Raw genomic sequence first — 15,689 nt, 5'->3', positions numbered from 1 at the left:
CTTGGCTAGCTACCCAAATTTCTTCCAACTGTAACTTCCTACCTGGTAGAGGCCTCTCTCCCACACCAATGCCAGGCATGTAGGAGGATAGTGTAGATGTGCACACCCCCTCACTTCCCCTGATGGTTACTCACTCCAGTCTCTACTCCCATTTCCTCCTATTCCTGACAGTGGAGGAGCTGGAGGCAGGACTGGTGAGAGCTGACATAGGAAGGAAAGGGGAGAGTTTCTGTTGACAGGAGGACAAAGGGGACCTGGGTGAGGGGCACAGTAGGACAAGAGAGTCTGGGAATCACATGAGCGACAAGGGAAGGCATGGACAGAGAAAGATGAAGGAAGAACAGGACCAGCATTTCTAAGGGAGACTCTCAGATTTGGAAAGGGGCAAGAGTGACAGCAGGGTGGGGCAGAGAAGAGCCTGGAGAGTAGTAGCTTGTGAGGTAAAGTTGTAGATGTGGGGCTCAAAGACCTGAAGGAAATGGAACGAGAGAGATGGGGATACAAGGGAAGAATTCAGGGGTGATAAGAAAGGAAGATAGCTTTGAGAAAATGGAGCGAGCAGAAGCGGGGTAGCAGGCCTGCCCCAAAAGATGTGATGGCTATGTAAATGAGATCTGACTTTTGGTAGCCCAGTGAGAGGCACATGCAGAGCACCAAGGAACCCATAAGGGGACTGTGAGAATATAGAAGAAGCCTGCACTCTATCCACAAGAGAAGTCCTGTTGAAAGAAGGCAAGACTAAAAGAGAAACTCCTCTTGGCCAGAGTAGAGAAGTAGCTGCTTGGTATGTGGGACTCAAGAAAATTGGGATAACGTGGGGCGCTTTAGCAGTATTGATGAGCGTGACAGTTCAAAAGAATAATAATCTCTGTGGCTGTAGGCCTATGGAAGCTATGCAGGCCTCCGAGATCTGAAGATTTTGACCTTGGACCTACTAAAATGATTAGGATCTTGCTAGCTTGGGGCAGGAAGGTAGCGTTTTGTACCTCACAAGAATAATTCACCCTACAACTGGAGGGATGGAGTGAGATTAATAATTGGGATAGGAGGAACATTAATAATTGGGATAGGGCATGACAATGCTCTTTATTCCCAGATATTGTAATTTTAAAAAGTGTAGCCCAGGTAACTGGAGGACAGGTCTAGAGCTGTTTCCTCTTCCTACCCAGCAGTCACTGAGAGGAGTAGTTACTTCAACTCCATAGGGATAGCATTGGAAGTAAAACATCTGGGCCACTAGGTGTATGTCAGGGCAAGTGATTCCTACAGGTTGTGTGGTCGAGGATGAGGATTAGATAGGGTGTATTGTGGAGAGTGAGAAAATAGGGAATTAATTTGCATGAGTTCTTTCCTCGCTGGGCATCTCTGCATCTTGCTGCTCTGGAGCTGGGACCAGAGCTGTCTTCTCTAGCAAGTTAACTTTTCTCCTCAACAGTGTTGCATTTTGTGGAATCACTATTCACATCTTACTCAGCATAGGATGCCACAGGTATTGTCAACTGATTTAGGAGATTTAATATGTCTGAGTGGATTTATATTATATTTTGAGCTAGAACTTAACTACTACATTTATATTGTACTCAGGTTCTTATTTTGTGCCCACTACCATGGTTTCTGAGTGCATTCCAGAGCTTAGTAACATCTGTTGTGTGGGATTCTCTTTCACACTTATGCTCATGGGTTGGGCGAATTGTTTTTAGTTTGTTTTTTAAATGTGTGTCTGCTGTACATTTTATTATTGAAGGCAAGGTCAAAGTCCATCTTGTACTGGGAACAGAACTTAAAGGGACAATGCCAAGTCAAATGTAACTCTAAATTTTTAAAAGGATTTTACAAAGTATAAGGCCAAAAGTAATGTTTCCAAGATAATTTCCAATAGAAACTGCATTTTTAGACAAATAAAGATTCCCTAGCAATCTTTGCATCCAAAATGTGCAGTATTTTACTAGTTAATGAGGACTATGAGGATTTTACATGTTTATGAAAAGGATTTTGCCTGGAAAAACAAAAGTGAAATGGACTTATGTATTTTCACTGACTAAGCTAAGAGAAACGAAATAAAGGAAATGAACAGCCTGAATGGTGAAAAGTAAATTAGACTTCTAAAATTTGTTCAGTTTAAATAATCTGAGGTATTTTAAGCAACATGGGTACTGTTGGGAAATATGTCTTTTAAAAATTACTTTTAACCAGACACACTACCTCCTTTAACTATAGCCAAGATGTTAGATGCACAGTTGAGCATCATCTGCAGAAAAATGATACCAAGATTGAAGCTAATAATGAGACACTTCAGAGAAAGGGGAGATGGAAAAAGGAAGAAGAAAAGAAACTTGAAAATTTCTGTAGTGGAGGAAACAAGAAGATAATTAATTTAAAGCCTTCAGTAGAACTAAAGAGGAGATCATTTGAAAGGTACAATTCATATCAGAAGATGAACATGCTGGAGACATCAACATCTTACTCAAGGCACTATAGAAGGAGAGAATGGTTGAAAGTAGTGAGAGTTTTAATAAAATCAAATGTGAGTTTAAAGAGCGAGATTTGTGCCCAAGAGGGGACTCATAAACCCAATATCAGTAGTCATGCTCATTTTACTTACAGAAACACCAGACTAAAAGTGGTTAAGGTGGTTGTGCAGGGAGATGTAAGAGAAGATGATGTTCTCCATAGCTTTGCTGAATAAAGGAAGGATAGATAGGAAGTTGTGATTTGTGGGAGGGTGTTGAAGTTAAATAAAATTGTCTTAGAATGGGTTTCGTAGTCATAGTTTTGGATGTGTCGGAGAAAGAATACCAGTGATAAAGTGGCAGTAGCAGACAAAACAATGTTTAGGGCAGCAGGAGGTAACAATTGCAGAAGTGTCCAGTAACCAATGCTCTTATTTATAAAAGAATTTATCATTATGGTACCTCTAGAAGTGATAAGGTGATTGCCATGATACTAGGTTGCAGGTGAATCAAGGGAAAATGAGATACTAAAAGCTTTAGTAAATTATGTCAAATATCAATTAAATTAATCTTCTCCTTAGGCAACATTTATAAAATTTATAAAATATACCCTGATGAAAACCTTGTCAACACAATTATCCCAATCTTGGAATAGCCTTTACCCAGGGCTATTTACTTCAGCTGTCCTGATTAAAATATCATAAAAATACATTCTGAAAACACTTAATAAGATAAAATAATGCACTGAATAAAATACAGGCATAAAGATTCACTGGTTTTCATATTATATATTTTATTTAGAATTTGATCTTTATTTATTAATTTTATTTAACAATTACTGTATTAAAATATTGGTGGTCCCTTCTGGCTTTAAATTCAATGACTTGCAGTCAGAATGGTACACCTATTTAATACCTGATAACAAACCATATAATGACTGGACCCCTTCCAAATTCTCAGAAAGTGGAATTTTAGTCATTCATGTTCCAGTGAGAAGACATTAGTCATTGTCACTTACTAACATTATTGAAGCCTATTTTATACACAGATTGTCTTCTGGTAAAACTGTTTTGATTAGGAGTAAGATTTTTTCCCCATCAAAATAGTTACCCCTAGTGTGGACACAATTATACAAGTGTAAAGATGCCTTATATTATGATAGCTTATTCCCTTCCTATCCAGAAATAAGCTATGCTAGTATGATTGGTATACCAATGTCCATACGAGGAGGGCAGTAGTGCTTTGTATAGTTTAAATGATACACCTTTTATGTATAGACATTCCTAGGTTTCCTGGGAGCTGTTGTGTCAAAATAAATAATTCTTCTGAGTGTGTCCCAGACAGAACTCATTGATGGCACAGGGCCTTAGTAGAGTACATTATATTTCCTGTTATGATTACCAAGTAGTGAGATATCTCTCTTTTAAAGTATTATTTTTACATTCTACCAGTTTTTAACCTAATGACAAACGTGTTTTAATCATCATGGTTCTGGCTACTGGTTCACTAAATATAGTCTTTGCTGCTGTTTTTAAAACTTCTGAGGCAAACAGGGACTTCAGCTTTATTGTTGTGACAAGTATAACTCTAAAATAGAATAGTTTTTTTCAGTAAAAGTTAATACAGATATTGTAAATTGATAGACTTGTCTAAGTTATAAGGAAATGATGAATATTATACTTTTAAAGGATTTTTAAACTTATAAATATAGCTATAAAGCAAATAGTTTAAAAATAAGGACAGCATAAAGTCAAAGGAAATTTTAATATTCACCTTATTTAAAAAAAGGGAATGCGTAACAACACTAATAGTGCAGCTGTCTGTTATTACACCAGTGTAACTGACAGCAATATCTGAACAAAAGGGTGAAATTCATCCTAGTGGAGAGAACCTATCAAAGCCCTATATTAAGGATTTAAGTAGATCACAGTCCCATCTTTAGTCTTCTGCAGGATTCACACAAGGAACATATAGTTTCCTTTATAAGTTGTCTTTGTTTACTGCCCACTTTGCTTAGTAGCTGCATCTTTACAATGGAAGTGAAGGACATGGCTTTTAAAATAACAATAAAAGTTCTCTTCATTTAGAAGCAGTATTTCATGTAACTTTGCAGAGGGACATAATTAAAATCTTGGCCTTTAATGAATGACTATGATATGTGATAAGTATTGTGATTTTGTATTTACAAGTCTACCATATTTCATTTGATTATTAATAAATTAAGCACACCAGCCTTTGTATGAAGAAAATCTCTTAGGAGTGGTTAAGAACAGCAGAGGTAAGGCATCTAGTGCTGGCAAAGCTATTGGAGGAATAAGCAGCCATTGAGGAAGAAAAGCAGTAGTGGGAGCTGATGAGTGCACAAAATTGGCAACAGAAAGTCGTAGCACAGGGTAAGAAAATCGCCCCACTGTATTTTCCACTGCGTGCATCCAATGAAGTGAGCTGTAGCTCGCGAAAACTTATGCTCAAATAAATTTGTTAGTCTCTAAGGTGCCACAAGTACTCCTTTTCTTTTTTTAGAGAGCAATTGGGAAGTGTCATTTTAAACAGGCAGTAATCATTAGCTGTTTGGGTGTCCATGACATGAATCTGGGATTTACATCCATACTCAAAATAAACAATGGGTATATTTTGAATGATGGGTAATTTGTTTGGGATTATTTTTATTTATTTATTTTTTTTGGTGATTTGAGCTTTACTCTTTTGGTTATGATGATAGCAGATCTAAGTGGAACTATAACCACTTTATTCTTTACTGCCTTCTTATTCCATGTACAAAGCACTTCATGCTGCTTCATCTTGCATTCCTGGGTTTTCCAGTTTTGTTTATGGAAAGCTAAAACTTACTAGATAGCATATGGTATATATTGTGATCTATACAATTTCTTGTCTTAGGCTGTACAGTGTAACATTATCCTGTAACCTTTGAAAGATAAGGAATGGAAGTAATGTCCAAAAACATTTGGGAGCAAATCCTGCCTCCTTATCCAGCACACGCTCCATGACTGTAAGGAATCCCGATCCACTTCGATTGCACTGTGTGGTGGAGCAGAATGCTGGGCCCCAGTGCATTGGACCCAGGTACTCTTCACACCATAGGTATTTGTTGTGCATGGACTGCCAGTGTTCCAGAGCACAGCCCAGGGAGCTGGGGGTTTTGTGCAAGCGAAGGAGGAGTGGGCAGACGGATGTGTGGCTATTGCCGCTCTCCTCATGGAAAGGATAGGAGCTATAGAGGCTCCTGCAACTCTGAGGCTGTAACAGCAGCTGTAGAGTATTTTAGGGGATGAGTTATCCTCCTCCCACTCAGGCCCCCAAAGACTTTTGCAGCACACAGTCCAGTTACGATGTATGGGAATTAGGATTTTCCTTTGTTGCATGTATTACTTTTACTTTGATCTTGTAACGGATAACCTCATAATTTTAAAATCACTATGAAACAGGCACATTTCCATTTGATTAAATGCAGTGTGATTTGATTAAATGCCTGAGAACAACTTGGAGCAGAAATTATATCTGTTAATTTAAAGCAAATTTTCACATAACGCCCTTTCTGCCCTCATCACCACTACCCCTTTTTTCATTTAAGCCTTGTCTAGACTTATCTAAGGGCTGTGTGAGGGGTCCGCCATTGGAACAGTTCCCTGCACACCCTCTATGCTTATGGAAAAGGTCATGAATTGTGCATCAGCTGGCAAGGCCACTTCAGAGGCAAAATGGGGGCTGCACTATATACCAAGGTAGGGGTTGTCAGTTCACATGTAGACAGTCCATGGGCTTTTGTTTCTAAATCTTCTGTTTTAATGATAACTATCAGAATTCTGAATATTCCGGTTATCTATATAAATGTTTAATCTTTTTTTAAACTTGCTAAATCCTTGGTCTCCAATATCATGTGGCAGTGAATTCCACAGGCTAACTATACCTTGTGAGAAAAATTATTTCCTTTCATCATTTCTGAATTTGCTACACTTCAGTTTTATTCAGTCTCTCTTTGTTCTTGTGAGATCAGACAGGATGAGTAATTCCTGATCTACCTTCTGTCCATTATTATTTTGTATACTTTGATCATGTCCTGTCTTATATCATCTTTCTTAGGTAAATGTTCCAATCTCTTCAATCTCTCATCACACATCTCAGAGCCCCCTCTCTTTCTGCTGTAACTTTTTGAAAGGTGGTAACCAGAATGAACATATTATTCCAGGTTGAGGGTGTGCCTTTGATGTACAGACGGGTGAAATCTTGATCCCAGTGAAGTCAATGAGAGCTTTGCAATAACCTCAGTGGAGTCCAATTTTGCCCAATGACATTATGATATTTTCCTTATTATTCTCCATCCCACTCTTTATAAACTCAATTTGAAAATTTGGTACCTCAGAACTTTAATTTGGAAAATAACTGGCTCAGTTCTCTCCCTAAATTTTGGAAACCCTCAGATTAGCAGTGTGGGCCTGTGGGCAGCATTAGCTTGTCCCAAAAGCATTTTGATGATACATTCAAATTTTGTCCTGGATTAAACCTGTGCAACCCCACTGAACCCAGATGTAACTGAGGGCAGAATTATCGCCCAACACTTTGAAACAATGTATCTGACTTCCTCAGGTAACCTTTCACTTGTGAATCAACTAACAAATACTTTATATGGCATATAAAAATAAAAATGCAGCTGTTGTATATAATGTAGTATCAGTGTATGGTATAACTCGTATATTTTTATAAAATTAGCAACAACAAAAAATCTATGAACTTCTGGGTTTCCTCCCCAAAAATATCTAATCCATGTTCAGATTCTTACCAGCTAATAAATACAGTAAATAAAATGTTAATAAATCACTTGCAATTTAGCCTGACAATGTGGACTGACCGCATTGATTAAATTGATTATATTTCATATATTTACAATATGTAGACACAAGCCCAATTTATTTTCTGAAGAGTTCAAGGTAGGTATCATTGGTTTAAAAAAAAAAAAACAATGGAGTAATGTTTGTGGTTGCTATCTGCAATAATCTAATGCTGACAGAGAGCAGTATTTTATTTAGTAATTAACAGTGTAAAGGGGAGAGAAGCTGTCATGTTGGTTCTTAAGCTGGGGAATGTGATGAAAGATGATATCTGCGATCTCATCCTTTCCACTTGTTTAGGATTGTCAGGATGAGAAATGTCAGCATTATGAAAGCTCAGCTCTGCTCTTGATATGATAAAACCCTTCAAAAGCCAGTCTTTCTCTCCCTCTCCCCCTCCTTTCTCCCTCTCCCTGCACTTGCTTTTTTATTTATCCTGTTTTGTTAGATGGCAGAAATATAATTCTTTTCTTTCTTCCTATTATAAGCCACCATTTTTGTTTTATTATATGTTTCACAACCCCTAATGCCCCACTGAAAATTACTTTGTTAAATGACAGTGTTTCAAAGCCATGAATCCTTTCCACCATTCCCTCAGAGGTTTGAAACAGTCAACAGACTGTAAAGAATAAATAATAAAAAAGTATTGATTATTTTGATGACTGTGAGATTCAATTAAGTATTAATTTTGCCCTCCAGTGGACCTATCAAGGTATTCAAAAGGGAGGATTCAGCTCAGCTAAATGCGTGCTGAGTGCTTCAGCCTTAAATAGGGAGAAAATGTGTTTACCTACAGTATTTGAAGAGGAGTGCATTGATGCACAGAGTCCAATATTTAAGTGCTGTGCAAATTAAGCCCTGGTGACAGTGACATTGTTTTCAGCGATATGAGTATTGACTAAAGAAGTGCATTTGATGACAGCTTAAACTATTTGTATTGATTAACATTTTCATAGATTATCATGTGTCATATCAAATTCACTTTTCAGACATGAATACATTAAAAAAACCCATAGGCAAACATCGACCAATGTGATGATGGGACATAGGGAACATGCTAACCAACCTACTTGCACGCTGGTCACCTGTTCTCTGCATAAGAACCATTTAGGCATGAACTTTGCAATAAATAGCTGCCAGATAGCCCAACAAGGTCACTTGTTTCTTTTCTTTTTTTGCTTTTGAGTCTGGTTTCTGAGCTGTAACGATATTATACATCTTAGTTTGCAAATGGAATAATAGAGTGTACTTGGAAATAATATCTGACCCCAAAATGCCCTCTGAATGAGCTGAAGATAAAACAGATCCAAATCATCAAGAACCAATTTAACTAATATATATATAATATTTTATGGGAGTATAATGTCCCAAATACAAGAATAATTGCAAACACTGTGTGTAAGTATCTTCACTGATTTTCTCTTTTAAAAATTTATATCTGTATAGATTGCTTTTTTAAAATGTGTTTATGGGCTTTTGGAGCACAGTATCCCAAAAGCAAGAATAGTTAGAACAAATATATCTGTATTGAGTGTATATGATAAAATGGTTATTTGTTGCTTTGTATTTTCACTAAAACATTTGAATGATGAACATTGTTGTGTATGATTTGGTTAATGCTATTCAAGTGAGGATGCTTTTTAAATGCCTCTGGAGCATACACAAGGTGCTACTCTTCTGTGTTGTTGGAGCACACTTGCAGCAATTTTATTTTCTTTCCACGTTAAGGAAAGAGGGAGGTGTAAAAACATACACACAGAAAACCCACATCCCACAATTAAAGCTGTGTTGCTTATGTTGCTTTCATAGAAGTTTTTCTCCAAAGCATCCTGAATCTCTCACATGCTAGTTGAGCTTTAATAGGGTGGGGAGTAATGGAAAACTCATTGGATCTGTAATAGCTCTTCACTTGACTGCAGCCAGCAATAACAGCAGGAGCAGCAAGAGATAAGAGAGAGAGAGAGTGTGTGTGTGTGTGTGTGTGAGAGAGAGAGAGAGAGCGAGAGAGGGGGGAGTGGGAGAGACTATACGCACACCAAAGCTGCCACTTTTCCCCCCCTCATTCTTTTTTCCCCCCCATCCTAGGATCCAATGATAGCTGGACAAGTCAGTAAGCCCTTGCTGTCACTGCGGAGTGAAATGAATGCAGAGTTGAGAGGTGAGGACAAGGCAGCTACTTCAGACAACGAGCTGAATGAGCCCTTGCTTGTGCCTGTGGAATCAAATGACAGTGAGGACACTCCCAGCAAGCTCTTCGGTAAGTCTGTCTAGGTATTTCATTTCAGTGTTACCATGTTGTCCGGAAGAGCAATCTCCCCCCCCCCTCCTTATTTTGTTTGCTTAATTTTCTTGTAATACCAGGGAGTAGCTTGGAGTTTGCAGGTGTACAGCCATATGCTCTGACTTTCAACTGGGTAACAGAATGACAGCATCATGTCCTGAAAACTTTTGTCAACAGTGAACTTATTCCATGCAAGTTGTAGGCATTGCATATTTTCTCTTGTTTAATGATCTCAAATATAAACACAAATAAGTGATCCTGCTTTGTTGTCATCTTTTATTAACATTTATTGCCTAACTATTGACTCCAGCATTTCAGTTTCTCACAGTCCCTTCTGAGGATGAAGTAAACTAAAGTGTCATTATATCTAGTAAAATGAAAGCTAGGAGAGAAGAGAACTGAAAAATGTCCATAGAAAACATTGTGTATTAAGTAAACAAAGGGTGCAATGGGGATTGCTTTCAGGTATAATATTTTTACAGTTGAAATTAGAACTAAAATATTGCTTCCAAAGGAGATAGAGGGAGAAAATACATTTTTACACAGCATCTTATGGCAAACGAAAACACAGCCTTTCAGGTGTAGTTGTTTCATATCCAAAACAAGAGCAGTGAGAGTGACATTCCAGAATAGACATCTGTCATTCACACAGATGACACCCTGTAAGCCAACTGAAGCAAGTGTGATCTCTAATCAGAAAAGGGAGCGGAGTAGTTGAGGCACATGCTTGAGTGATAGATGTTGATAGATGTCTGTGCTGGAGCAGCACTACATGGTACATAGTGACATTTTGGTTTTAGAGCAATTGCTCCTGAAAGAGTTTCTTTTAATTATATCCATTTGTGACTTTATAAAAATCTTAGATGGAATGGGGTGCATTCTTACATTTTACAAATTCTCAGAGCTGGAACTTTAAGAGGAAAAGATCTTGTTTACAAGGGAATGCAGTTTTGAGAGAGAGCGATCCCATTTTTTGAGATTCAAGTTTTGATTTCATGATCTGTACGGAATCTGTAGCAATGTGGTGTCTATACCCTAGACCTACTAAGAAAAACTGCAAAATGATCTTTACAAAAAATACATGCAATTTTCTTTTTAAAAGGTGTCCTTTCATATTATTAGAAGTGACACATATTGTACAGAATGTTTTATTAAGTAACTTAATTAGAGGGTGAAATAAAATGTGAAGATTTAATTTCTAGAATACAGTAGTGACCACTATGGAATGTAGCCACACCGTTTTAAGCAACCCCCCTCCCCAATAATTTTTTGTTTCCATGGAAAACAGAATTTCCATTAGCAATTTGAATGTTCAAATTCGATATAAGAATCATTTTAGTCCATTTCATTAAGAGAAGAATTGTGATGTCTAAAATTCAGAGGGCTAATACTTGTGTGTGGTGATCTAAATATCTTCAATGATGTTCATGTATTTTATTTGATCAGGTGTTTAGGTGGCAAGAGATTAATATATATCTCAAAATATCAATGTAAAATATGACAACATCCTGAAAATTTGTACTTAACCTGAGACTACCAATATGTCTTTACAGTCTGGTTTTATTTGGTTATGTTATATGTTTTAGATTAGGCAAGTTTTATAATAAAGGGTGGGATGTCCCTGGGTTGTCGTCATTTTTGCATGTTTAAATACCACTGTAGAGCACCTAAGTAGTTTCCTTATATTTGCTGTGTAGGGTAAAAATAAGGTACCGTAATCTTTTTTCCTTTTGGATTGTAAATTGTTAATTTTGCTTAGCTGCAAACCATAATGAAAAAGATTCAAGTGAACATACTGTGCATGAGTACTTATTTGTGAGTTTAAGGTGTCTGCTACTCTGCTTTCATACTTCTAACAAGGTATCACCGAAGTAAATCATAGCAGAAGTAAATAGTTTTTAACTACCTCAAAGTGAACTGTGTAGCATTTATCTAGGTATTCCCTTTAAGCAGTAACCTTTACCAATGAATTGTTGTAGCTTTGGGACAGGACATTGTAAAAGACAGGACAATGGGACTATTCGGCAGGATGAAACTGGATAACTTATTTAAGACAAAGACACTTGGGAGGTATTCAGCGGATGTAACACAGTTTGTTAAGTAATTCAGTGTTTAATTGCTTTCTTTGAAAAATATGACACACAAAATATAGCGGTATTCTAGAGCAGCTTCTCTGTTTAGAAATTTGAATGGCATGTTAGGAATGCACACTTTGGGCCTTACTCTGCAGTCTCTTGTATTCTACATGTCTATGATGTGCATAAATTGATGCAAAAACTGGCATTATTTCTCTGATAATTTTCTTTCGTATGAAACAAGATTAACATTCCCTGAGTTTCTTATCTGGCATTTGGTACACATTGTGGGGACATTTGCCAAATACTTGGTAACAAGTGAGGGGAGGAGACTAGCCCATAGATGAAAGTTACACAGATTGTCTTCTTCAAATTTTGGAATAATTGTGTATACTATCTTACTTCGAATGACCAGCATTTGATCTTCCCATGTCTTGCTAAACTTAGCAGCATTTCCTGGGTCATATTTTCGTATAGATTAACTGATTTTATAACAGTTTGAATAGATCAGGCACAAATAGTGTTTTCCTCAGCATCAGGTATGAATGTGTCTACTTGGTACCTAATTTTCTTTTGACAGACATGTTTGTTGTTGTTGTTGTTATTATAAGTACCTTTATCCTTCAAGAATGTTTCAGAAAATGCACACCCCATTTTCAACAGTATCTAGGGATGGAATAATGGGGATGAGATACCTCTGGCCTGCACACACATGCTCTCTCTCTTTCTCGCTCGTTCACTCTCTGTCTCTTTTTTGTGCTCTCTCCCTCTCTTTTTTTATAGCATCTCAGAGTAATGGAGCAACAGATATTCATATCTTGTTTTGCTAGAGAATAGAGCAACTAGTGTTAGAAAAGACTCTTCTCCAGCAGCACCTTCAGTTTCAAGTGGTGGAGATACAGGATTAAGATTGACTATACTCATTTTTGGCATGTGAAGGATGCACAGTGAATTTTTGGCCTAATCCTGTCTCCTAAATGTTTATTTCGCCACCAGTGGCAGAGGAGGTGAAGGCATCAGCTTTTCAGATACCAGGAACACAAGTCCGACTAGAGGCAGCTTTCCCACAAATCTTAAGCAATTCCAGTCTGAAACTCTGAACCAGGTCTTTAACTGGTGTACCAGCTAATTTATAGAGGCTGAGGATATGGCCCTTTGTCTTTGAGTATCCCCTTAAAGTCGTGATCAAACCCGTTATTTCTAATGCCGTTGCTTTTTTGTTTGTTTTTAGAAATAAAAGTCTGTTCTGTGATCTTTCGATATTGTGTGTCTTACCTAAACTAGGCCTCATAGACTTACGTGTCTATGGACTTTTGACATCTTTAGAGAATACTTATATGCAAAACTTTAAATGTTTGAATCATGCTAAGCAACAGTGGGAAAACAAGATAAGAGATGCTGCTGCAAGTGCAAAATGTCAGAAAAGGATTTTAGTGTTCTGTAACATATTACATCAGAGGTAACATTTTGCTTAACTTGCAGAGTTATAAAAGCTACAGTATACTTATGAGATATAAATCCAGATTGCGTTGAGTAACATGAGATCAGGTAATTGTGTATGATATTAAGTGGCATATTATTTATTCTTGTAAATATTGGAGAAGAGTTATCTACTATTTCAATCATGACTCCTTTATGTTAAGAGCCAAATAGAAGCACAGAATGTTTAGTAAGTCATTGACTTGGTAGAGTGCTGTTCTTAAATCAAGTAGATTATGTTGCACTGTGCTGCAAATTAATGATACAGGGCCAAATCCTAGAGTCATACCTAGAGGAAGCTCCCATTGATGTTGATAGGAATTTTACCTTAGTAAGGACTGAATAAGTACTAGAGGATTAGATTCGAAATTATTTAAATCCTACAAGGTGTTCATTCAGTATCTTGATGACTTATTGTAAAATGTTTAAATCCATCTGATAAAAGCCTGATAATGGGGAATAAAAACTTAATTATTAGCATTATACAGTTTCAATAATTTGGTATAGAGAGGAGACATGGAAGCAATATGTACTGAACATAAAAATAATATGTAAGGCTTGATTCAACTCTCTGAAAGCCATTGGTAGTCACTTCATGGACTTCCTCTAACATAGAGCCTAATCCAAATTCCATTGAAGTCCTTGGAGAGATTACCATTGGCTTTCATGGAGTTGGATCAAGCCCTTAATGGACCAGATTCATTCCTGAGGTAACTCAGTTGCTGATGATGAAGATACATTTACACCATATTAAGATCACTTACTCAAATATAAAAATGTAATCATTTTGGGCCTGCTCATGTGTTTTTACACACCTTAAACTTTCTGTGAAATTAGAGATTTTGCATGGAATGCAAGATCAAGCCTCATGCTCATTTAGCATAAATGTTGCATATTTAATTTTGCAGCATTGCAGGATGGATTGCCAACATTTCTCCTACTGGCAACACTTCATTCTGTTCAAGTTAAATCTCAGGCTTGCTTTGCTTATATATATATAAATAATGTGTGTGTGTGTGTGTGTATTAATTTCCCATTTTTAAATACTGAAAATCAGTTTTGACATTTTGGTTTCCTTTACAGTATAGTTATGCAGAATTTAGAATTTTCTACATTTTTACTTCTAAGTGTGCTTGTGTGTGACAGTGGTGTTGTGAAGCAGGATAGAAGTTAGAACAGTAATTTTGCTTTGCTAAATTGCTAGAAAATCCACAGTATATCTCTCTTCTCAGAGCCTCTTTTTTGCAGAAAAACATTCATTATGTGATTTATTTTTTAAATTGTCATCCAGGTTGGCCTGATTAGAATTTATGGCACAAGAGTCATTTCAGATACAAAGGATGAAAGTCTAAATTGTCTTTCACTCCTTGAGACAGTGGCCTCTGCAGGTCAGAGCAGAGGTCATTGTGAGGAAGCTCACATTAGAGTCATTAATATGGTACCTAGCCGGTAGATAAATTGCAACCTTCACTCTAACATCACCCTTTGAATCATTATATGTAAGAGTCCATCTCGATACTTCTATTGGAACCCCTATTTATAAAGGGGATTTAAAACTTGATCAGAAGATACACCTGCACACAGAACCTTGGCCTACCAAGGTTTCCGTCCAGAAGGACTTTTTTTTTTTTTTTGCCAGTTTCAGGAAGATCCATTTGACAAATCTGATGTGTTAAGAGTGCCAAAAAAAGTATAATGTATGTTTTCTTAAGTGAAAATTTCTGTTCCCATAGGTCAGAAAATTGTTTACTCTGCATATGTAGGTTTCTCCTCAATTAATATAATTTTACTCAGCATATTTACAGTGTGGATTGATGCTTTTTGTCATAAGGCATTGTGTCAAATATTCATGCAATTATTAAAGTATATGGGCCCAATCCTGCAAACGTGTGTGTGTGTGTGTGGCCATCTTTATTAACACAAGGAGTCCCAGTGATGTTAATGGAACCATATACATGAGAAAAGTTAATGGTTTGCAGGATTGGTCAATAACATCGGGTCAAAAATCTGCTCTCTAAAACATGCCTTAATATGATTTTTTGATCAAATAATGAACATTTCTAAAAATAATGGCTTGAAACTGAATTGAAGGGACAGACTAGATTAGTTTTAAAGAATATATTGGACAAGTACATATATAGACCGTTCTTTAGACATGTTTTAAAAGCAGTCATGGACTTTTAATTTTTAAAAATAATAGATTTATGGTGGATTAATTTTATCTTTAAATAATGTTAATGTTCTGACTCAGGTTACTATACTCCCTTGATTTGTGGTGGTGTGCCCACTGATGTCCATGGGGGGTTGCACATATGAACACAGTATGCCCATTAAACCCTAAAGAAGATATGACGGCTATTAAAACCCTGAGGAGGAGGAAATGATGAAAATCCATCCTTAACTCATCCTTGGTATTTCAAGAAGCTCAAGCAGGGAGTGTACACACAACTGTACTTAATGCTAAAAAAAAAGCAGATTTTGATGTGATACGGCCTGATCCGCTTCTCCTTAGGTCCAATAGAAGCAGGATTGGGCTCATTAATAACAAATATTTCAG

At 36.9% G+C, this 15,689-nt stretch overlaps 1 protein-coding gene across 1 annotated transcript in view; it reads left to right on the top strand.

Moving 5' to 3' along the window:
• POU6F2 (POU class 6 homeobox 2) overlaps positions 1–15,689 on the top strand; it is a 371,569-nt gene that overhangs the window by 52,987 nt on the left and 302,893 nt on the right. Inside the window, exon 2 of the mRNA XM_073329486.1 lies at positions 9,383–9,554. Coding sequence (XP_073185587.1) covers positions 9,383–9,554 — 172 coding nt within the window. The remainder of the gene's footprint in view (positions 1–9,382; positions 9,555–15,689) is intronic.

Source organism: Lepidochelys kempii, chromosome 2 (assembly GCF_965140265.1).
Source record: "Lepidochelys kempii isolate rLepKem1 chromosome 2, rLepKem1.hap2, whole genome shotgun sequence".
In the NCBI taxonomy this organism is placed as follows: domain Eukaryota; kingdom Metazoa; phylum Chordata; order Testudines; family Cheloniidae; genus Lepidochelys; species Lepidochelys kempii.
This window is presented reverse-complemented; position numbering and strand designations above follow the sequence as displayed.